The sequence below is a fragment of the Sciurus vulgaris genome (genome assembly GCF_902686455.1).
Source record: "Sciurus vulgaris genome assembly, chromosome: 4".
Lineage (NCBI taxonomy): Eukaryota > Metazoa > Chordata > Mammalia > Rodentia > Sciuridae > Sciurus > Sciurus vulgaris.
In genome coordinates, this window is record NC_136464.1 from 31,850,682 (window position 1) to 31,876,135 (window position 25,454).

Consider the following 25,454-nt stretch of genomic DNA (forward strand, 5'->3'; position numbering starts at 1 on the left):
CATTTTATAATTTTAAGTGACAACTGAGATTTTTTTTTAATCATAAGAGAAGAAATATTGAAAATAAAATTCTTTTCAAAAAAATAACTGATCACACTATTAGCTTCACTTGGTCAACATATACAGGTTGAGCATCCCTAATCCAAAAGTTGGAAACACTCCAAAATACAAAACTTTTTGAGTGCTGATGTGACAGAGCATGTTGAAAATTCTACACCATGAAACTATATTTTATGTACAAAATTATTAAGAATGCTGTACAAGATTACCCTCAGGCTATGTATATGTGGTATACATGAAACAAATGATTCTGTTTAGACTTGGGTCCCAATCCTAAGATATCTCAAATATATGCAAATATTCCAAAATCTAAAACTATCTAAAATCCAAAACACTTCTGGCCCCAAGCATTTTGGATAAAGGACACTCATGTTGTACTTTTGCCATAGGCCTAGGTACTTCTGTTAAATAATCATTAAATCTATAACTCTGACAAAAATTTATACACACTATATCAAAAATCTTAGTTTGGAAGTACTTAGAGAGATTAATAGTTTTAAAATCATCACTCCACAAAACTAATTGGTTGGACAATTATTAAACAACGGTGGAATCCTTTAATCCCTTTCCTGGGCCATGGATGAAGATAAACCAATAATTTTACATTTCAGGTATGTTAAACAGTGGAATGACAATCAAGTCCTGATTTCTAGCCTTCAAGTGAGGAAACAGATGTGAAATTGCATTGTGAGCTATAAAGCTCTGTCAATGCAAGGTAACAGGACTGTTCCTCACACAACCCCACCTATTATACATATCTCCTAGCCTTTTGCTAAACATTTTACAGTCACCCACAAGAAGTCACTCTACATTAAAGAATCCCTTTTAAGCATTTTCCTCCTAAGTCATTTAGGATGAACTCTTAGAGTTTATCCCAAGACAGTGGGGGTACTGGGAAAGGAAGACACTGGACTTGAGACACTCCAAGTAATACTGCACACATGCAGCTAGCTACCTGTGCTTCTAGATGTCCAGGTTTTACAGAGTCCAGGAAGACAGAATGATCCAATGATTTGGAGTATGACAGAGCGAATGTCAGCAGCCTCACTTCTACCTTTAGTAAGTGTGTATTTCTACATACTAGCTGAGAAACTGTATCCCAAGTGCAAGAATGGTAATTAAGGTAAAAATAAATGGCTCTGAATGAGAGCTTCAGGAATAGTTTTATTAGAAGTATACGGATTTTCTAATCTCCTTTCTCTTTCTCTGGATTGTAATTCCACAGAAGACTATCACTTGACTGTACATGAACTATGGCAGAGAATCAATGGCAGTTTATTACATGTGTGCTCAACTGATGTATGATAACATCTCCTTGAGGAGAGCGAGAGAGGATCGAGAGAGAGAAAAATGATTCTTCTCAGTTCAAGAAACACAATCATGACCCAAGTCTTTGCAAAAATCTTCTGGATTATGCCTGTGTTTATGTTCTGGAAACACGTTTTGGTATTTGGGTTTAACCTGCCTGGAGATGAATGAAGTCAAGGCATGTACCCAATTGAAAGAACAAAGCTGAAGGAAAGGAGGCATTTTCCTCTAAAATGATGCTCATATAGAATAAAAAACTGAGTACCAACAAATCCACAGGTGACATTCAACTCCTTTATGGCTGTGAGACTGGATCAGTTGCTGTCCCATATTTCAATAATTTAATTATACCTCAGTATTTTTATTACTCTTAACTAAGGTAAAGTAAGGTTTTCTAAAGGGCCACGCAATCAGGCGATGAGTGTGGCAACATGACTCAAGCTAGCCCTCAATAGACAACTAGGGATATGTATGTATGTATTTCAAAGTCTCATGGCCAAGTGGTGGTGGTGTCTTTTTGACTAAGACACATATGAACACTAAGACCTACTGAACTCTAACTTAGAACAACACAGTACAGCATTCAGATACTGAAGAACAGTGTCAGAGAGGTTAACACAGGCTACCCACTACCTATGTCAATCTTAAGGGACATTTAGAGCAGGGGTTTGTGGAAGCCTAGGAGATGAAAACTGAAATGGCAACCTTCCTTGACAGAAAATATCACCAATGAAAGTTCTCTGCATGTTTTCCTGCTATGGAAGATTGGGAAAAATATACTGGTGAACCACAAGTCATCATAGCAAGTAGCAAGTTGTTCTTACCAGGTTATTATTGGCCAGCTCAAGACTAGTCCCCCTGGACTGATTACATCTTTTCCTGAAATCCTAAGTCACAGTGCACTGGCATTTATACGGGGTCTTGTACATTTATCCACATTTTCATCTTTTACTGACTTAATTTGTCTTAGATTCCGCAGCAGACTAATGCTTGAGTGTAGGTAAAGACCACATTTCAAGTTTACCTAGTCTTCCCTAGCAAGAGAAAAGGGGCATCATGGTTGCTTCCTGCATTTTCTTCCTGGGCAGTAGCATTTACTCAGTCAGGAACACAAGTGACACACCTGGCAAATGGTGGTTGTTAGATGTGCACGTGTCTGACGAGTTCTGTTCAGAGTTGAGATGTTCTTAAAGTTCTGAATCTGAGATGTCTGGTGGGCCATCTGGATAAACAAGCACTAGCCCAATGGGAGCTTCCCTTGTTGCTGAGAACCTTCACATTAATGATAACCTTTGTCCAGGTGTCATGAAAAGGCCCTGTTATAACAGCTAACTTTACAACTATAGTAATAAAACCACTTTTGGCTGTGCTTCTAAACTATGCAGCTTTCTACCTTGATTTTTTTTTCCTAAAGTTTTTCTCAACAGGACCTAGGTTTAGATGGATTTTAATTTTTTATCCTTTGAAAATTTAAACTTTAAAGTTAACTTCAACTTCCTGAAGTTTAATTCTTACTATTTTTTCTTGGTTTAGAAAAATGGGTGGTAGCCAGTTCTGCTTAAGTGTCAAACAGCTGGTCTTTACCTTTCCTTTTAATTATTCACTTTTCCTTAGGTCTTTAGTGACGCCTAAGTGTAGCACTCACATTAACTTAGTTTATTCTCTGGAGCAAGGAGAAGTCCAGAGAGGTGATTTTCTGTTCTGCAGATCTTTTCCTCACCACCATCTACAGGGAAGCACAATGTTTTAGTTCAGTGATTACAGTCTGTATTGTATTGTGTCCTTCATGCCTGACTAAATCTTCACAAGAACAAAAATTCTTCACAGATGTAATCACTTGTGTGAGTTCACATTTCTTCTCAACAAGAGGACTCTGAAATAGTTAAGTGAATTATTTATCAAGCAGAAAAACTTGAATGCTACTATTAAAGTGTACTCAGATCAGAGGGATTGGTAAATTGGAGGAAGAGCTATAAAAGAGAGAGGGAACCCGACTTCTAACTACCTGAATTAGTTCTGAGTTTATCTCCTTGGTAAGAAATGGCTTGCATGACCTTGACCACCTTGTCTTTCTATCTTCAGCTTAATGCCTAATTCTGAAGGGTGTGGTAAAAGGATAAGATAATATTCATAAAAACTTTAAAAGGCACAGTTTAAGAATGATGTGTTGTTTCACAACCCTATCTTTAATGATTTACTCAATGATGTTTTTCTAGATCAGAGGTTAGACACAGTTGAACTCGCCTATTTGGTCAATATTGCAATACTTAAATTCCTGAAGGAAAGCATTCCTGTTGTTAATATAAATGTTGGATGGTTCACACTTATGTTAAGTAAAAGATTAAGTAGAGAAGAGATGTAGCAGACAGCTGAACTGACAAGTTTAAGAATCTAGAACTTGAGAGTGATGGATTCAGGTACTTTCTTTAATACCTACTGGTAACCTGCCAGTATGACTGATGATGGGCAAATCAACATCACTGGTGACCTAAATAATATTCTTGACTGAACAAGACCAACATCAGTAGTGAAGGATATTTGGATGAGAGATAATCTTAGTAGCAGAAAAAGCAAACCCAGAACACTGAAGGGGAGACAAAGTTTAGACAGAATAGATTATAGTTAAGAGCACTAAATTAAGCAGCGTGCAGTGCATGCCAAAAATCCCAGCTACCTAGAAGGCCCAGGCAGGAGGATAATAAGTTTGACCCCAGCCTGGGTACTTTACAGACATTAAAATTAAAAAATCAAAAACAAAAATAAGAAGGGTGGGGATATAGCCCAAGGGTCGAACTTTTGTCAGTGTGGTCATGAGTAGTCTCCAGATGCCTACCTCACAGATTGGTACATTAATTTGGCTTAACTCTTTAAAGGAAACCTAAAGCACATTCCCAATCTCTGCTTCAAGACATAAAAGTTGTATTTTTTGCCAGACAACGATCTAAAATAATGCTCTCTACTTTTTTTTCCCTATGTGGTAAGTGTACTGAGAAGTTCCTCCTCTAATCTGGGAAGCACATCTGCAGTTTTCCTTATCTGGACACAGGGATAGTCCAGGAATACTGTAATAGAACCGTGTATATATAGTGGAGAAGGTGGGCATGGATGTGGAAATGTTTTTTCACTCTATACAAAGCCTCGAAGAGCTGTATTTCTAAACCACTGAACAACCAAGTCTTCTTTCCATGGTTAGGAGAAACAGTAAAAGGGTAGGCAAAAGTGACATGGAAAAGCTAGAAATAAAGCTTACAAGGTCACAGAATAGAAAGGGATCACTTAAAACAGCTGCAGTGATGCATGCCTGTAATCTAAGCTACTTGGGACTTTAAAACCTGTTTTCTAAGTGGTTGAAATCTAAATGATCTAAATTTGGATTTAGATAGAACTAGACAGATTTAGTTAGGAAAAAACAACTCTCAGATTAGAACTGATGAGAATTAGCCCTTCCTAAGATCAGAATAAGGGGGGATGTGATATGTAGGTAGGGGTCAAATCTAGGCTATGTTTTGTCACCCTGTATAAGTCCCACTCCAGGAATACACCACTGCTGAGGGCAGCATGGTCTTTTTCAGGTGTGGGGGAATGAACAACAGCTGACAACTACTGATCTGAAACAAAAGGCATGCAATCCTTTGTCACAGCTTTCTGAGATTACTGTGTTATTAAGCAAGATCACTGAAAGCAGGGCAGAACAAAGGTTTTCAACAACTGCAAATTAGTATTTTTTTTGTGTGTGTGTGGTGCTGGGGATTGAACCCAGGGCCTTGTGCTTGCGAGGCAAGCACTCTACCAACTGAGCTATCTCCCCAGCCCTCAAATTAGTATTCTTAACTGGGGAAAAGGAGAGGTGAGGGTGCTTACTGGACAGGAAGTCACAGTTTGCTAACTTTTCTGTATCTAGGGCTAAATATCCCTACAAGAAGTTATTATTCAGAAAAGATCTCCTAAATATGATAGAAGTAGTTTAAGGCTTTTATATTTTACCTATTTTAACCAGAATATAAAATTACATTACAATAAAAATGTAACTATTTTTGTATCGAAATTATCATGGTCACTCTTTAGGCAAATGTATCCCGGGAGCCAAACTATCAGAAAGTTACTTGGAGAGTAAGAAGTCCAGCAGGGAGTCATTAAAGCAAAATGGTCCAATACCTCTTTTCTCTCCAAGAATGTAATGGTCTCACGAAACAGACAATTACGAAAAACTGTTTACTTGTGGAAGTTCTTTTGTTCTTTTTTTAGTTGTAGACAGACAGAATGCCTTTATTTTTATGTGCTGTTGAGGAGTGAATCCAGTGCCTCACATGTGCTACTCAAGTGCTCTGCCACTGAGCTGTAGTCCCAGACCAGTTCTTTTGTTTTAACCAAACTGATTTTGTTTGTAATTCTATCATCTTATCGGTAAGACTATAATGAAATCAGGTATGAGAGAAGCCTATATGTTAAAGATATAACTCCCATTTTAGGTATTACATGAGAGTACAGGTCAGCTAGAATTTTTGTGTCGTTTATTTGGTTTTTGTTTTTTTAATCTCTCAGTTGAGAATTAAATCTATGTTGCTCTTTGGGAAAACTGCCCTTTAGTTTCCAGTTTAAATGACCATGGCAATTATGGGACTAGAAAAATACTACTGCTTAAGCAGAGTACAAAGGGACTCATTCCCCAAGCAAGAGAATATGCATTGTGTACTATTATGCTCCTTTAAAGGTTTAAGGGGAAAGTAACACTTGCTGAAAGGCCAGGAGGCAGTCAGCACTGGGGACCTTTCCCACAAGGTGTGGTGTCCCCACAGCGGGAGTGTGAGAGGCGAGTGTCAGGACCAGTTCCCATAACAATGGCTATGCACGATTTTTGTAATCACAATCATAATCTGCAATGAATATTCATACCACTACTTTGCAGGACAGTGTATGTGCAGTGGGATCTAAATCTAAAGGAGGTATGGGGAGGTAACAAAAACAAAAACACAAGAATATTTAATGGAGCTCAGTAACACAAGTGTTTTTTCCTCAAGAAATAAACTGATGTGTCTGACAAATAGTTTCTTTTGGGGTAAAAGGAAGACTAGAAGATTAATATCTAACCGAGCAGATACTTCATAGTATCTTGAATTTTTCATGATTTTTATGGGATTTTTCTAATTTTTCTCATGTTTTTTTGAGTTCTTAGTCTCCATTCTGGAAACCTCACATTTTAGAACCATATAAACCTTAGGAGTGTCCTAAAACTTAAAGACTTTTGCTATACAGTACATCACTTAAAACCGACACAATGACAACACTCAAGTAATCAATCATCATCATTTACAGGACCCAGACCACTTTGTAAAATGTTAAACATTAAAAAATAACTCCTAGGATACCTTATGTAAGATTTAGTAGTTTTTCTCAATTGTTCACTTCATCAGTACTAGATGAAGTAAAGAGGAAGTATGTGTTCTTTAAAATTTAAAATGAAAGGATAAGCAAAACATTTCATTTTACTTTTAAAAAGACAGGGTCTCATTATGTCACCCAGGATGGTCTCCAACTCCTTGCCTCAAGTAATTCTGCCTCAGCCTCCCTAGTTGCTGGGACTACAGGTGTGTGCTACTATACTCAGTCTGCAAAGCATTTTATTGTCTACCACCTCTCTGGAGTGCTCTGAGGAATGGTTCTTTATAATCATCCCACACCTACCCCTCTCTGAAAATACTCAAAATTCAGATATTTATTTTCCCTCAATCCTAATCACTAATTCTATCACTTCCCTTGCTTCCAACATATTATCCAGTTCAACCACATGGATTGACATTTCTTGGAAATACAATATTAAAAGCTCCCTGCCACCAATTTCTCATTTTAAAGTTTGCTTCACACTATTGAAAACTGCCATCTTCCTAAAGCCCAGATCTGATCTTGTTACTTTTTTTTGCATAAAACTTGTATCAACTCTCCACTGCTTATACTCCATCTTTCTTAGGGACTTTTCCCTAAGGGCAATCACATAGTTCTTACTCTATTCTCATAGTTTGTTTCCATTTTTTATTAAAAGAGTACTTCTGATGCATGCTAACAGCTTCCATAACTATTTCACCACTGGACTGTGAATCTCCTCTAGGTCAAGGACTCCATCCTTTTTAACTTGGTGGCTTTGGTGATAAAGTTTAGAATTCAGTTCACTGCAGAGATTAAGTAAGTAAGGAATGAACTAAGTAAGTTACCACGTAGTGAAAATAATACTCCTAATGCATTTCTCAAGGAAATTGAAAAGGGCAGAGGACACATTTGTGTCATACAATAAGGGAAAAGATTAAGTTTTCAATGAAAATGTGTTCAAACAAACAAGGTAAGCCACGAGGAAATTTTAGTTACGGTTAGAAGAAAAAAGTTCTGAAGTTCTATTGCAGAGTAGGGTGACTATCATAAAGTACTATATATTTCAAAAAAGCTATAATAATTCTGAATGTTTTTACTGTAGGAAAAAGTAAGGAAACATGTTTACCCTTATTTGAACATTACACAATGTATCTATGTACCAAAATGTCACATGGTACCCCATAAGTATGTATAATCTTTGTTTCAATTTACAGTAAGAAAAAAAAAGGGATTTTTGAAGCTCAGAAGTGAGTATATAAATGTCTAAGCACACAGCTGGTTCAAAACATTTCCTCCAAGACATAAGGACCACTGGGATGAAAAGATATGGTTTACGTAATGGCTTTCAAATGTCTTATTACAAGGTTTCCCCCACCCACCACTCTTGCACTTCTAGGGACAGAATCTAGGGTCTTGTACATGCTAGGCAAGCACTCTACCACTGAGTTACATCCCAGCCCCATTATAAGAGTTTTGCTTACAACCCAGAGAAAGAAATATTATACAAAGTGACCTGGTACACATATCCCAGTTTTAATGGGGTTGTGTACTATGACATACAAGTTTCAATGAAACAGCACTGATTCTTACTATATACCATGTCCTCTGGATTCTATTCCCTCCCCAGCCCCATTTTAAAAAATGCTGGTTAGGACCCACTAAACTGATTTTACAACTGATTAGTTTGGAAGACTCTTGGTCTATATATAGACCTATCAATTCTTAGTATTTCCTAAGAATCTGATATACTGGTTACTTTCATCTGAATTCATTTCTATTCAAAGATTTTACCAGATCTTCCTGGTTAAAGTGTCTTACAATTTAACAAATGTGGGGATAAACATGTCTAAATTGTATTGGCCATGTTCAGATCTGTCAGTGTGAAATGTATAGAAGCACCATCTAACAAGAGTTCATTAAAATCTAATTAAATAGGCAGAAGAATCCCCAAACTCGTCTTTCTATTGGAAAACCAAAGTTTTTATGATTAAATACACTCCTCCACACCCTTACCCATAGCTTTTATATTGTTGTTCAAACTCAACAAACCATGTTTTAAAAAAATCCAGATTCAAAGCACGTTAAAATTTCAAACTTGAAAAAAGTATGAAAGACTCTATATGCAATGGAAATGTAGTTAAATTCTATGTAACTTTATAATTTAAGCATCTTCTATTTTCAAACAACATCTGTTTTAGTCTTTGAAATAAAGAATATTTTTAATATATTCCAAAACACAATATGCAGAAAAGCAACATTCCTTCCAAATTTTATTCACAGTTCCAATATTTTTTATGTCCTAGACTTTAAAAAAGTCAAGGAAGAGGACAAGATCGGTAGTCCTGTGTCATAGTCTAATATAAACACATCTGCCTCACCTTCAGAATTCTAACCAATACAGTCTCCTCCACAGCTTTTTGATCTAATTTTCTCACTCTCTCACCCCTTACCCACTGAATTAAGGCACTTGTCAGGAGACTTCATTCCTGTTCTTACTTAGCACTTGCAAAGAACCTAAGTGCTAAGTATTTTATACACAGGTTCTCATTTAGGCCTCATAGCAAAACAATGAACTAGGTAGTACAGGCCTGTCTTACATGCAGGAAAACAGAAGCTTGGAAAAGTTCAGTAACTTGTTCAAGAACTCGCAGTAAGAGAATGAGGAGGACTGGGATTTTAAGCCAGGCCCATCAAATTCTATCTTGCAAACTTGGGTTAACATCTTCTCCATCTGCTCTACCAACTTTTTTCAAGATCTTCCTTTATAAGGGCTTTCCCAAAGTCATCAATCACCTGATTTTTGTTTAACAATGGGCTTTAATGTGCTTTGGATATAATTTTCTTTACTGCTAACTTAATACAGATTTCATTCTTTTCCTAAAAAGTGGTATTTTGTCAAGAGCCAAATTAATAGTTGAGATTTAATCTCAACTGAATCTAAAAGGTTACTACTAGTAGATAAAACCCCTCATTCTAATTCTAGGTTGAGTCAAGAGTGTTAGAGTATTATAGCAGTTAAGTATAATGATTTGGAAACATGAGTGTTAGGGTCAACTAATTGTATGAGGAGGGACATGTTCTTTAAACTCCCCAAGTTCCATGTTTTCTACCTCAAAAAACTGAAGATCAGAATGGATTAGAGTGGGTTAATCAAAACCTCCTGTGGCTGCACAATAACGTGAATATACTAAATATTACTGAACTCTATTCTTGAAAGTGGTTAAGATGGTAAACTTTGTTTTTTTTAACCACAATTTAAAAAGTCAAACCAAAAAGTCTCCTGTATGTTTTGAAAATATATAACATAGTTTAAGTCTCACTGCTATAAATGAATTCAATGGCTTTAGTTGTAGGACCCAGGCATGCATATTCCTTAAAAGATTGATTATGACTGAAAGGAATTATATCTGATGTGCCCCTGCGGACCATTTGCACTCTCATATTCAAGGTACAACTAGCCCAAGAGAAAAAAGAAACTGGGAATAGCAGAGAAGAATAAAGTGTTCAAGCTAATTTTTGCAAAGTATCATCACCCTCATATGCAATTCATGATTAAATAAAAAAAGAATAGCTTTAAATAAAGACCATCTCAAGAGACATGTAGATCTATTTTTTTTTTTTTTTTTTTTCAGTTTAGAAAAGACTGCAATGCAAAGGTCTGGCCTTATTATTCAATAAAGGGTTGCTACTGTATTTCCCAATGGTAGAACAGATTAGTGTATTTGTCTCACACTTAAAAACTATCTTTATAAAATAGATTCAGTGTTGAAATGAGGTCTAAAAGCCATTCTGCCTGAACACAAGTGATCTTTCTAGTATACCAAGTCGAAAGATAAATACAACTAATATTTTAAAACTACGAAATAAAAAGTTAAATGTTCTTACATGCCCATAAAGTTTCAAACTCAGAATATAAGACTTACAGGGTTTTTGGTTTTGGGCAGTGTTTGGGGATCAAACTATCACTGGGCCACGTCCCTAGCCTTGGTACTTATGAATTTTGATAGTTTTGTTTACTTTCCAAATTCTAGTTAAACTCTAACCAAATCATGGCTTAAAATGTGATATACTCATCAACCCTTAAATCTTTTTTTTAAAATAAAGTTTTGTTTTAAGAACATTTCTTCTCACCAACCCCTAAAAGCAAGCCTGTCTACTTCAGCTATTTACGCAATCTGACTCTCATACTACTTTATCCAACACCCACTCCCGCCAAAAAAAAAAAAAAAAAAACAACCAAAAACTAAAAGTCCAAGAACCTGCAAGTTGAATGATAAAATTCTGTGTTAAAATGCTTTACCTTTGGAAGCAAATAATGATAACAAGGACACTGAATATAAAAAGATTATGTTACGTAATTACTCATTTCAGCAACAAAACCCAACATTATAGGACCTACCCATGTTTTTACATTTGAATACAAATGTCTGTTGGAAGAAATTCAATTCCTAGGGAAAAAAATTAAGAAATCTACATCTCAGAATTTGGAAAAATCCACTCAATTTCCAGTTTTTCCATCCATTTCCCTTATGCAACTCTGGTTCTAACACATGAATTTCCCTGATTCCCACACTTGTTGAGATACAGGCATCCCTGAGTTAATTCCAAAATATCAGCTGAATCAGAGCAAAGTTTCAGTTGAAAAGAAAGAAGGGTTTTCTTTAAGTAGGATCATAACATTAAAGAGCCAAGTATCAACTTGAAGGTAGGATAACTGAAATAAGACAAATCCATTTATGATATTCTAGACTACAATCTTACTAACACTGATCTGGTCATCAGTTTAGAAAAGGTAACAGCAAGGAATGACAATAAACGAGTTGCTACAGCTTTGAAATTTAAGAAGAAATAATTAGGTTTTCAGAAATATAAACACGTGGTATAAATGAAGCCAATGTACACCTGCAGTACCAACATAAATTTTGATTTTTACAAACATCAAACCAAGACAGACATAGCTAACTATGCTCAAAAAAAAAAAAAAAAAAAAAAAAAAAACTAAAAAGCTAGATCAATTGTCCACAATAGCTTCATCTGTTAATATAAAATATCTGCTTACATTGTAATTATATAATGAGTTTTAAAAGGCAGCTTGCTGAAATATTTTGCTCTTATTTCTAATCTTTAGGAACTATGACTCAGGCCTTCTAAACAATTTATAAGAACCACTTTATAATACTTTATAAAAGCTTCTTTATATATCTAGTTTTTAAATACACCACAATATGTTGGTCAGTATCCTCCCAAGAAACAGAATAACTGTAACTAATTTGACGGTGATGCTTTTGTAATCAAATCTTAAGAAAGCCAGCAAATCAGCAAATTGGTATTCTTTTTGACAAGCAATCCCAGCAGGACGTTTTACTCCAAAAAATTATGAAAAACTAAGTCTAGTCTAAGGTGACATTATAGAAGTATTGCTATCTTGCTTAGCCAATAAAATTTTTAAAAGTGAGAAATTCAATGAAAACTGAGGCAGTCCAAGGAAAATATCAAATTAGTAAAGACACTGAGCTATAAGGCAGTAATGCACTTGAATTCTGAACCACAATTTTGTAGTGGGGCAATGTCTAGTACCCTAAGAAATTTCATCTGGAAAGAATTTACCAAGAAAAATTACAACACTGATTACCATGTGTCCATCTGTAATTTTAAAAAAAGAACTAAAAATTTAAGAAGTAGAAACCGAGCTTTAAAAACAGTTTTTCACAACAAAATTTATTAGAAGAATAGTGGTTTTGAAAGTCTAGCATCCAGTGAGAACTACCATACACAACATTACAGCTGGGAATGTTTCTCCAAAATGTCATGGTCAAATAATACAATGGAACCATTAAATCTTACACATGCACGAAAGAACTAGCGCTTTTGACATACAATGCAAAAAAGAAAGAAAAAGGGGGGGAGGGAACCACATGGATTAAAATTTTAAGTACTCATCACATACATTAAGACACAGCTTATTTTAGTCCAGTCAAAAATCAGAACTGCATTAAAAAATTTAATGTAGTGCAATCAAACCAAAAATCTTAACTTGTGATCTTAAGTGCTCTACTACATAAACATTAATCATAGCAAGGAACAAAAAGTTCAAATCACACAGTACAAAAAAAAAAATCTGTAAATAAATATAAACTACAGTACAAGAGAAATATTAAATTATACAATTCCGTCAAACTGTAAACAGTATATTGAAATGAGGTCCATAAGAGTTAAGGGGGTTCCTGTTGTGTTGCATGACACTTGAACTTCTAGAAATCTTAAAGATGCAATTTTCCATATCTTTGAAGGCTATGGGTATTATATGGAGAGAATTTCTTTTAGATGTAAGATATCAAATATCAAAGCAGAGGGATAACCTATTTTGTTAACCACAGATAGTACTGCAGAAAACGAGTTAAAGAGACAAGTCTTAACATCAGAGATGTAAAGGACTAAAACTGGAATTAGAACTTCACATCAGAAACTTGTCACTGAAGTCTCAAGGCTATAAAATACACTGACAAAATTGTCTGCTGATAAGCAGACCTAGACCTCTGCTAATTTTTGACATTTTACATACTCATGTTAAAACACCAACTTTGGCAGAATCACTACTGATAAACTCAAAGCACTCCTGGCCCAATGGTTCCATCACAGTGGCCAGTGCACAGATTCTCTAAAGACATTGCATAAACTAGAATGTAGAGGTCAGACACCCAAGGACCAGTGCTTGAATTTAGTAGTAGTTATGGGTGAAGAAGCAAGAGCCACATCAAGGAGGAACTGCATCTGTTATAGTTTACAGAGGCAGCTAGGAATGTCTTTTAATTGTGCTGGCTATTAGTGGCATTTAAAAATATATAGTCTCACTGTGTGTGTGAGTGTGTGTGTGTGAGAGAGAGAGAAAAAGGGAGAGAGGGAGAAAGAGGGAGGGGGGAGGAAGTGATGTGCTGGCTATACATTTACGCACATTTTTAAAAAATACACTGTTAACAGGAACCCCCGTATTATCTGCTCAGTAGTAATAACTGAATATATAGAATGCCACTATAAGAGTGTGAGGCACCGTGTGCTGGAGAGTTATATGCAGCTTTAAAATCTGTTTGGCTGAGTTATACCTGGATACCTGAACTGAGTTTTTAAGTTGACATTCATCAAAGATGTGCTACCAGCACGTCGAAATAAAAGCAAAACAGAAAAATACAAGTCACTGTTAGGTTTAAGAATAGCATCAAAGTACCTGAATTGAGTGAGAAGAGTGTGTAAACTGTCCCTGAGGGTTTTTAAACAGTGTGTACAAGTTGGATTTCTAAGAACATTAGTTTTATTTAACAGTGTGGACTGATAAAATACCAATGTCTGACAGTTTAAAGTGGAGGTTAGAAATAATTATACGCAAACGCTCCAAATGTATTGTTTATGCGTTTTTTACAAAGCAGCGAGCTGCTGTAAAGTATACATCCCATCAGAACAAGCAACATGTGGGAGTCAGATAAAAGGTTTCTTAGTCTGGTTTTCTGACAGCACAGCATATCAATATCCAATGACTATATCTTTCCTAGATCAGAATGTAACTAATTTTGACTAGCAATATAAGATTAGACTTTTAATCAAACACTTTGCTATTACATACTAAAATTCCTTAAACTTACTAATGCTGGTAATACTAACCTAGTTAATCATCCCCCCCATTTTAGAAATATACCCTTCCACAACTTAAAAACATTAAGATCCATTTCAGTCCTCTGATGTAAAAAGCATGTAAGTGAATTAATATTAAAAATTTACACAGTAAAAAGGCTTGAATTTCAGCCAAAGATTCTAAATACTGCTCATTCCCTGAAGACTTAAAGGGGGAGAGAATCCCTACCCATTTTCCTAGTGATTTATTTTTCTTAGATGGTCTGATACAATTTTTCATTTGGGGGAATGTCCCCCTCACCTTCTCTCAAGTTCCAAATTCTTAAGCCTGAAAAGCTTAACAAAATGGGGAAAATGAGGCAACCACTTACAATTGCTAGAAAGGTACAAAATGTTATTGTCTTTTGTTAAAATAAGATTTATATAAATGTGATCTGACCCCATATTATGTAGTATGTTTCATATTTTTAAATAATCATCCTAAAACTTACAGTACCTAAGACTCTGAAGATAAATTAAGACTTTAGTGTTGTAACAGAAAAAGTGCTGAATTATCCCTTTTCTAGTACTTTAAACATTTTGGACAAGTGCTTTCCTAGTGACAGTAAAGTTCACTATATACCCTTCCACCAAGCAGGAAAGTCACCTTGGTGAAAGACTTTTAGGAGTGTAGCACCGGGTATTTACCAAATAGTAGGAGTTGTTTCAATCATTCTGAGGGGGTAAAAATATCCTACATTGAAATTCTATTTGGCTATTGACTGTTAAATATCCCTGCTCTACTGTGTCAGTGTCCTGTGTCCAACTATCCCTGGCCCCCCACCCACAGTCCTCTTACACACTATCCACTGAGAATCTAATCTCCGAAGAGATCATTTTAAAATTTATGTTTTCAGGACATACCTGAGAAAGGGTGCAATTATGCAGAACAAGGAATCCAAGACTGCACTAATACTGGTTATAGGTTCATACATTTTTTTTTCCCCAAGACAAATCTAAGTTTAAGAGGTATGGATCTTCAAATATGTCTTACTGCTTTACATTTTTTTTTTTTTTTTGGTATGTGTGTAGGGTCATTTCCAGTGTTGAAAAGATCATCTTGCACTGTTCAAGAACAGTTCAAGATGAAGTAAAGAGTTCATTTCCACATTCAAACAATAAAGATTAAATATTATGATTATAATATTTGCTACATCCAATAAATCTATGGTTAACTAAAAGTGCTTGCTTTTCAGCATTTATGGAAACAGTTCTAAATGAACTGGAAACCTTAAAATTACTCCCCCCTGCAAATAGTTTCAGAGTTAACTCATGTTTGTTGGTCAAATCAACATTAACTAGCCTTGATTTTCATTTTCAAACAATGTAAAGATTTTCCTAACAAATGAAGATGGCCCAACTTTACCACACTGTCTGTCCTGTGACTCATTTTTAGTATAACAGGGCAGAATCTGTGTCTATATACTTGCTCATCCTACTTCCCACCCCTTTCCTCCTATCTCCTTCATAACACTTAGGATACACAGCTACAGTGCTATGCTACAGGGCTACTGTATGCTTCTGAAAAAAGTGACTGCAAGATTATCTGGAATATGGGAGGATACGTGAAGAATTCCTCCATTTCCCTTTCAGTCAGCATGTTTACAAATCCTACTCAAGTCTCAAGGACAGAATGAATCCAAAATAATTGATAAAGAAAGTGTCTGGAGGTCTGTATTCCTTGTACCACAATTATACTTTTAGTTTTTGAAAGAAATTAGATTTTTAAAAAATTCCCTATATAGCTTAACAGTCTCCTAAATGGACTGTCTAGCTAAAGCTGTCAAGTTTTTAATAATACTGGCCTGACCATACTATTAATGAAGACCTAATTCTACAGCAACAGTAACAAGGAAACAATCTTCAATATTTTCATGAAGGCCAAAATTTAACCCAAGACTGTATCTCCTATAAAACATTAAGTAGGGTAATTTGATCTATTGTCATATTCTATCACCAATGACAGCAACCTGAATATATAGAAAACAGAGTTCCACATGAAAACAATCTCCGGCATTTGGTTAAAGAATTATAAAACAAAAAATTCAGTTTCAAAATGAAATCTACAAGGATAACAGCTGTTCAAGAAAATGACACCATCTTGTCACATATCTGCTGTTAATGACTCAAAATAACTTCAGGTTCTGACATTGAGCTGACAATCTGTTTTATTAGCCAAATAAACCCAAGCTTCACTATCACAGGTCAATGAAATGTAAGAGAATCTACAAAGGATTAGAACCAGACCTGGCACCATGTGCTTACATGGGGTTGGGGGAGAACACACAGCTCACTAGCAACTCAAAGGTTGCTATATACTGCCTAATGACAGAAGGTAGTTATGATATGGGCCTTAACAGGTAGTCATTTTTAGTCCAATTTAGTGTTCTCTCCAGAAAATTGGGAACTAAACATCTCATTGTGCCTTCTTTTGTTTTACTATCTGATCCCATACAGCTCATATTATAGCTAAGGTAAAACGCTGGGGATTAGAAATGCCAATTGGTTGAGGTAATGTAATGATTTATATAGGATAACCAGAGTTCTAAAGCACTTCAATATTGTAAAGTAAAAGTGTACCAAATAAAGCTAATACACACTTCACACTTGTTGAGCTTGCGCATCAGAACTGAACAGTAATTAACTTCACATAAGGACCCTACTATCACACAAAGCCTTACTCATATTCATGATCTGCTGCAGCAAAGGTTTATCAAGCAACATCTAAACTTCAGAATAACAACAAACAATATTAAAAAGTATTATACACAAATATAAATTATTTTTCCTGAAAGAGAGACCTTGTCCTTCATGGTATTTGAGGAGCAGAATAAAGCGTATAGCTCATCACAAATATAATTCAGTCACTTGTAAGCCTACCAAAAAAGTAATATAATACACTGTATTACTGTCAATTGATGCCTGTGCTGTCTCAGGATGAGAATGCTAATGATAAAATATCAACTAGATAGCTCTCTACAGAATTAGTGTTTTTGATTTTATAGTGCCGTAGCTTATCTATATTATCAATGTTCTAATTTAAAATGCAAGAATTTATTTTAAATACATTATTTCCTATCATCAGTTCAAATAATGTTATATAATTTGAGTAATGTCATCATCCAACTACCAAAAATGTGAGGAAAAAAGGCTTTTGTGACAAAGACAGTCATGAACTACACTTTCCTATACCATAAAAACGGTCAACTGGTTGTTTGAGCCACACAAAACTCTGATAAGCAGAATTTAAGCATCTGAGTAGACCAATCTCTATTACACATTTATGAGGATGTCCCCAAACTACAATATCTACACTGAAAGTGCCCATACAGCATAGTGGCAAATCAAGAGAGAAATCAAATATTAAGGGTTCACTGCGGCATGAAGACTGACCGTCAGCCATGTGATGATGAGCCACCTCCAGGAAATACACGGTATAATGGAACTCTGAACACAAAATTTAACATTAAAAGTGCACCTGAATATTACAACTAACTTTACAAAACCTACAATAAGGTAAAATATATATCTTTTGAAATATTCAGCAGCTTTTTGTTTTTTTTTTTTTTAAAGGGTTTTTTTTTTTTTTCTGAGAGGCTCATGAAATTTAAAAAGGGACCACTACCTAATTTCAACCATGCTTCACGAAACAATAATGGCTATTTTATATTGCAGTTACCAATGTAATGCAATTAGTGCTTTAAAATAATCTACACTAAAAAAAAAAAAAAAAAAAAAAAAAAAGAAAGAAAGAAAGAAAAAGAAAAAACAAACAAACAAGAGGGAGTGAGGAAGAGAGAGAGGAAGAGAGACCGACCTTTGGAGAAAATATGCTTATTCAAAAGCTTCTTGGAAAAGAAAATTTACCTGAATATCAAGTCATGACTGATCTCAAGTGTAATGTTTAAAAGCTTCACAGACATGAATATTACAATCTTCAGGTCTCAGGACTTTTAATCTGAGAAAGTTTAGAGTTTGGTTTGTTTTAAAATTCACTTTCTAACCAAAACAAATAATAGAAGTACTCAAATTTGCACTATTTACAACTCAGCCTACAATCTGAAATGACACAATACAAGTTCTCTTATTTAAACTGCAGCATTAAAGGGTAGGCACACCATTCTTCTGCTGCTCGATTGTCATCCACTGAAACACACATAGAAAATATTTATGTTAGTAAAAGGATCACTCCATGTACACTACAATGACAAAATTTACATAACTCAACTCATACATCACTTATATAGACTACCACATAGGATTAAACCTCTCTGAACAGTAAAACTCTACAAAAGTTCAATTTTTAGGGCCAGATTTTTAAATGGGCCTTTAGTGATGTCTTTGTGAGGGGATAAAAAGCAAGCACAAATTAATTAATTTCTCAAAGGACCTTTTTGCAGCAATTTTTGGCTATTGAACGCCCCAAACATTGTGCAAAAAAGGCGCCATGGCTGCAATTAATTGTGTGCTGACAAATTGAGTGTGAAACAAAGGAGGTGTTCCTTCATAAGCTTAGCCCTTTGCTTTCAGCAACTTTCTACAACTTCCTTCAACTGCAGACAAAAACCATACATTTCATAATGTATTTTTATTGCAACTTCCAGCTAGGCTAGAAAAATTGCAGTTATATATTGTTACTTAACACAAACTGCTTTTTCTGTTGAGATTAGAAAGCCAAAAGGAAACAGGTTCAGTCACCTACTGATTAAATTGCTAAACAAAATAACCAAATCAAAAGAGGAACCCACACCCAGGCTATGTCAAGAATAAGCAGTGTCTGTATTTGAATAACAGCAATGGTGTGCCTAACCTTTGAACACAAAGGTTGCTGAGGGAAAACTATCCTTAACCTAATTTAATGAACTGCTCCAAAGTTTCCAGGCAAGAATTTATGCCTTGGGAATACCTGAACTCATCCTTAAACTGTTAGTATCCACCTGAAATCGCCAATCTTAATCTAATCAACACTCCGTGTTTGATTTTTTTTACATTTTTGTTTTTAGTTAAGCATTCACAGAGGGCCTGATCAACTTAACAGCAGATTCGAATACAAGGTATATGTGGTGTGGATTTTGATTTGCAGGAATAGTAATTTTAATTTGATCACGATAAAAGACTAAATTCCACAAGCTTTACTTATAAGCTATTCTTGTAAAAAATGTAGAAAAGAAACCTTTCCAAACAATTAATTTTATAAGCCCATCTCAAAAAAGCTTAGATGTTCTTCAAGGAGTGTTTATATAAACATGATCTGTAAAGTCCTGAAATGTGTGCTAAACAACCATGAAAATCAGCTAAATATCAGAAGAAGTTAGGAAGGGATATTAATGTAGGATGCCAAGAAAAGGGGAGGTGAGGATCAGACCAAGAAAATTAACAAACCTTTAAAAAAAAAAAATTCTCCCAATCTTGTACTATTTTTTGGATTAAAAAAGAAACTACAATAAGCTTAACTCCTGACTGAATCACTGTTAGAATTGATAAGCAACCAAAATTATATTAGGTCAACTTGGGATTGTATTTTCTCTCTTACCATAAACTTAGATCTTTCATCAATGTGGATACTGAACAGACTACTGAGGTCATAAAACTTAAGTATCATTTTTTCAGTATCATATACACATTTCTTTCCCTATTTCTCCCATCCCCAATAAACAGATCTTGAATATATTAAACTAGGTGCTGCAACAATATTCAGTTGTTAGTTAGCACATGATCAATTCTGTAAAAAGACTGAGAATTACAAAGAAATCTAGTTTGCTAAAATGAGGCATCCTCCATTGTTTTATGTAATGTACCCTGACTGCTCCTGAGTAAGAAGGGAGCTCGTCCTCCATGAGATAAGGCTAAATTCTCACTTGTTGGTGAGATCAAATTCTACCCTTAGAAAATATCAAATAAAATTACAGCAAAGGTAGTGTTCAAAGTAATTAACTGAAGCGTTTCTGAAGGTAGTGTGTGCACATTTCCCACCTCCTTCCCCTCTGGGTGAGCACTAAGTAGATTGCAAATTCGAAGTAAATTTAATAGTGAGTAGAAAATTATAAAGTGTAATTATAAATGACCAAATATGTATTTATCATTGAATAACCAAATTTTTTAAATTCAAAGGTTCATTGTTCTTCTTAGTTTTTTCTTTAGTTTAATCCTTCAATTAGTTGAATTGCAGAAGAAAATGTGAACATTTTATAAGATGGCTTTCCAATTTGCAATGATAAAGCTCCCAATATAACTGAGATGATTTCTAAAAGGGGGCTTTTTTCCTCTTCTTTTTTTTTTTTTTTTTTTTTTTAAAAAAGAAAGGCAAACATAATTTAAGGGGAAAAATAAAGAAAAGCATGCAGGCTCTACAGGCAAGGAGTCCACTTCCATGAATCTGTTCTCTGTGAGGTAACTCAATTCTCTTTTTGTAGAGAAACATGCAAAAGGCCAAACAATATTCCGAGCCATACTGCACATGGAAATTTTAAAATATGCAACATTCAGAATGCACCCTTCACCTCTGTATACACAAGTCAATGCAAAATCTGCAAAGAAACAGTGTCCACAGGAATGAAGTTAGGTGCAAGCAATGACAGCTGAACAATGATGCAGTAGTGCTCACCCAGTTTGTACAGTAATTGGCACTCTACAGTATTCCTACTCATTTTTTGATTCATTTGCACTTTGTGCTGCCTCTCCCTGGGGATCTAATTCAATCTTTACAGAAACATCTGGCCCCTCCGACCTCATTAATTTCATCTTTTTCTTTGGAGGGTTTTTCAAAGTGCCCAGCCTCTCCTTTACTTTGTACTCCAGTGTACTGTGGGGAATCCCATAAATACTCTGAGCTTTGGAAACACTCATTTTTCCACTCATAACCACTGAGATTGCTTCCTCCAGTATCTCACTGTTGTACTGTCTGTAACGCCCTCTTTTCTTCCGAGGCTGCTTGGAGCCAGGGTCTCCTTCTTGATCCGATGTGGGATATGGCTGTCCAGAGGTAGACTGCTCAGCATCTGAGCCCCAAGAATCAGGTCCAGCATCTAACATGCTTTTTCTATTTTGTTTTGGAAGAATAGCCCTTAATTTTTTACTAAGCGCGCTCTCCGTTTGTGAACCCATTACCAAAGAGCTATAGCTGTACTGATCACCAGTGCGAGACTCCCAAGAAAGATCCATTCCTCGAACTTGTGGTATCTTTAAATCTACAGGAGATGAATGGCTCACATCCTTTTTTCCATCTTGTTTTGCTTGAAGTGCCATTTTTGGAAAGGCAGAATTTTCTGCAAGAAAAGGAAGGTCACTGATGTTGCTGAGTGCACCATTTCCCCTGAACTTCATACGGCTGAGGTTGAATTCATAATGTGGTTTTGCCCAAGAGGCTTCCCTGGATAATATTAAGTGTTGTCCATGATTCTGTAATCCAGATGGCCCAAGGCTGGCAGCTGTGGACAATTGGTTTCTGCTCAGTAGTTCTTCACTAATCTGCAGGGATCGAGCCAGTGGAACTTTGAGTGATGTGGAGTGTCCAAAACCTTCCCTGGTTCCATCCTGTAAGCTTCTTGGAGGTACCCCATCACCACTCCGAAGTCCGTCTGGGCGGTACTGGCTGGGTCTCCCAGGTCGCCTAATTGGATGGAAGGAAACTGATGTGAGCAGGACTTGCACAGGTAGGGAGGGATGGGTGAGGGGACCACTCCTTTATTAGAAGGCCTTGCTTGGGTAACATCACTTTGTGTTATTTATTTATTTTTCTCTAAAATTAAAAAAAAATTGTCTCGGCAGTTAGTTTTAAAACTTGTTCACAAAAAGAAAAAGGAGAAAGAAAAAATAAATAAAAACCAGGAGCTTTTTGGGCAAAGAAAAATTAAACCTGTTGGCTGGTCTCTGGTTGGGTTCACAAATTTTCGGAGAAAAAGTTTCGCGCAACTGTCTGAAAATAGCACCTTAATTATTAATTACAGTGTAATCATCAGTCTCCAAAGATCTACACAATTGTGTTACCAACGTGACGTTACCACTAAACAAGTACAGTAATAAAAGAGTAAGCCAAATTACTTTAATGCAATGTATTCAACATTCATGACAACTAACTATAAAACTGGAACCATTTACGCTAGTGGAAACCCCAGATAATTGCTTATTTATTCCACAAACAAGCTTATGTTCATCATCAAAAATTAAACAATTCCGAATAACATTTCTTGCTTTGCTTGGGGAAAAAAAAATATAAATGGAAACCAGTCCAAAAGGAAGGGGGGAGACTAAACTAAAAGATACCAAAAGAGCAACTTCTGCATTTAAACTTACCACACTTCTTCATTTTAAAACACTATGTGGTGGCAGATATATGAGTATCATGATTCTCTAAACCTTTTAAACTTACATAACTCCAAAGAAATTGTTCTTTACTTTCCCCCAAACTTTAAGTTCTATTCAAAGAAATTACTATCAGGATTTTAAACAACCTTGTAGTAGTTTTAAGAAAAAACTTCTCTTCTTCAAATACCAAATGCCTATTTTGAAATGTCAAGTGGATAGCTTTGAAATCACGTTTGAAATGTTAACTACTTACACAAAGTTAATTTACAAGATTTTGATATTCATAATACAAAAAGGTTATCAATCTTTTAAAACTGGCAACTAGCAAAGCAAGCCTAAGGAGATAATTGCATTATTGAGGCCCAAATATGAAACTCTGCAATACTAATAAACCAGACTCGTTCTCCAAAACTCTACAGGGACCAATGTCATAATTAACACAGTAAGAATAACAGTGAACGCTCAACTAAAAGATGGGCAGTACTGCCTGTGCATTTGTCTTCCATAAAATTAAAGCAAGAAGAAAACACATCCCATTCAAAGGGATAAGGCACAGCAACATCAACCATATAATACATGGAGCTGGTAGCAAAGTTTAAAGTGAATCTTAAGGGATTCATTTATGCCAACTGCACTTGGGCTTCTACTATACACATCCTTAATTATATAACTCACATATTTTTGATATATAAATGGAACCCCATAATTTGGGACCTTGCTGACTTATGTTTACAGTAATCTAAACAAACTGATTTATTTTAATGCTTTTAGACTGAATAGAGGAAGGAAGAAAAGTAAACTATAAAAAAGGTGAAACGATAAAAAAGGGAACATTCAGAAGTCAGTAAAGGAAGATAATTCCCTCAGTTTGAAGATAATTAAGAATTAGTTGGAAAAGGTTAGTCCATTTGGTGCTCATGTGTTTCTGGAAAACCTGAACAATTTCTCCATGTAAATAGTCTAAAAGTTAAATATGCCTACATATGTACTAATTTATGAACTTATCAAAGCTATTTTTCATATCTAGGTTTTTGGTTAAAAGTTTTTTAATATGATGCCTAAATACTTCATCAATATCTGACTTTTCTAAACGATTACTAGACACACAGAGTAACAATTACATATTATAGTATAATTCTTACACTACAAAATTACATAGTAAGAGAATTCACTTTAGTCCAGTATGAGTAATCAACTGAGCATGAAATAGTATCTTGGCGGCATTAAGATGGTTATCCATTAACATCCACAACCAGCCTTATCTATTAAAAAATAAAAAATGTACACATGTACATATTTTGAACTGCTACAGAATTAAAATTGCAGTTCAAATCAACAACAAAAAACCAAAACGAAATCAAAACAAAAATGAACACACATACACACATGCACTCAATCCCCATTAGAGATATCAAGTGAAACACTGGAGCTCAATTTTCATTCAACAACTATAGCACACACAATACTGCCTTTAAATCTAAATTTCAGAATTATTTTGCTTGGGTTTCAAACTTCACAACACTAAACAACAAAAAGCCCAAAGACATATTCTTGCCACATTCATGACTACTTACTACTTATACTAAACTGATAAAAACTGATCTACACTAGACAATTCTAGATTACACAGATATACTCTTATTTGATTGATAAACTAAAGGTCATTTTATAAAAGGTCCACCTGTTACTCTGCAGGATTAATTTCTCAAATACACAGGGGAGACTGGCAAATCAATCTCTGATGAATTATCTACATAAAATTGTGGAAGGCTACAAATATTTTCCCTTACCCATTCCCTTGAGTACTGGAGCAGCCTGCAGAATGGCTCAGGGAAGTGCTGCCAGCACACGGACTTTTCTTAGTGGACAGGTCAAGTACACCGTCTGCAGAGACACAAAGAAACACCTGAGGATATTAAAAAGTGAAGCAAATACAAAACGAACAGACTAAACATGAAATGACAGCAGGTCTAGTCAACTAGGCAACACAAGTCACATATGTGAGTTCAATTCAATATAAAAATCAAAGCTTTTTTTTTTTCCTCCTGAAATAACATAAATTTAGAAAAGTATGTTACATCAAATATATCTAGGGCAGAAGAAAAGGCAAAGCATGTTACAGAAGAGGTGAAGAAATGGTGAGATGTTAGAAATAGCAGTTCACACAGCATGATGTTCTATACTAGACTTTTACTTCATGCTCTAAATTGACCTTGATTCAAATGTTTTAATGTCCCATACTGTCTTAGAAAGTATAAAACTAAATTCCTCAAGACCTAAATCTACCTGAAACTTGGATTCAAAAGTACCTTAAAATTGGATAAAAATTTAAATATAAAAATTATTTTAAAACGTGAGTTTATATGGTTAAATTACATGTACATACTAAACAAGACAGATTATCAGATGAATCAGTTGTTAACAGTTTACAATTTGTGTGTGCTCTAATTATTCTTAGGACACACCTGCAAAAAATATATGTATAGATTCAATCTTTGAAAGAAAGAAACAGTCCTGACACTAGTAAGAGCCTCAAAGTGCAACCTAGAAGCTAGACCAGATCACATAATTCATGTTGTTAATAAAATTAGGAGACTTTCTTTTCCCACAAAGATACATTCCTTTTTGTAGAGTTATGTAGGTAGAGATCTCACCGCCTGCACGTTTTAAGCAGCCAATCTGTCCAAAATTAACAGAGCAAGATAATACCCAAAGCCTCTGATTTTTAGATGGCCAGCAGAAAGGTCTTGCTAACTCAT

General features: G+C 35.3%; 1 protein-coding gene across 20 annotated transcripts in view; it reads right to left on the minus strand.

Annotated features, from left to right (window-relative positions):
- The window catches only part of LCOR (ligand dependent nuclear receptor corepressor), a 136,963-nt gene that overhangs the window by 6,829 nt on the left and 104,680 nt on the right, over nucleotides 1-25,454 (minus strand). For 17 of the 20 annotated variants that reach the window (XM_079137985.1, XM_079137987.1, XM_079137995.1 and 14 more), the window contains one exon: nucleotides 24,486-24,579. The exons of 2 other annotated variants lie outside the window; for them this stretch is intronic. Coding sequence is in view for 16 of the 18 variants with exons in the window: in XM_079137995.1 (XP_078994121.1) it covers nucleotides 24,486-24,579 (94 nt within the window). In the remaining 2 variants the exon portion in view is untranslated. Of the gene's footprint in view, nucleotides 1-12,426; nucleotides 22,001-24,485; nucleotides 24,580-25,454 lie in introns of those variants that run through there. One more of the 20 variants, XM_079137990.1, reaches the window with a different exon arrangement.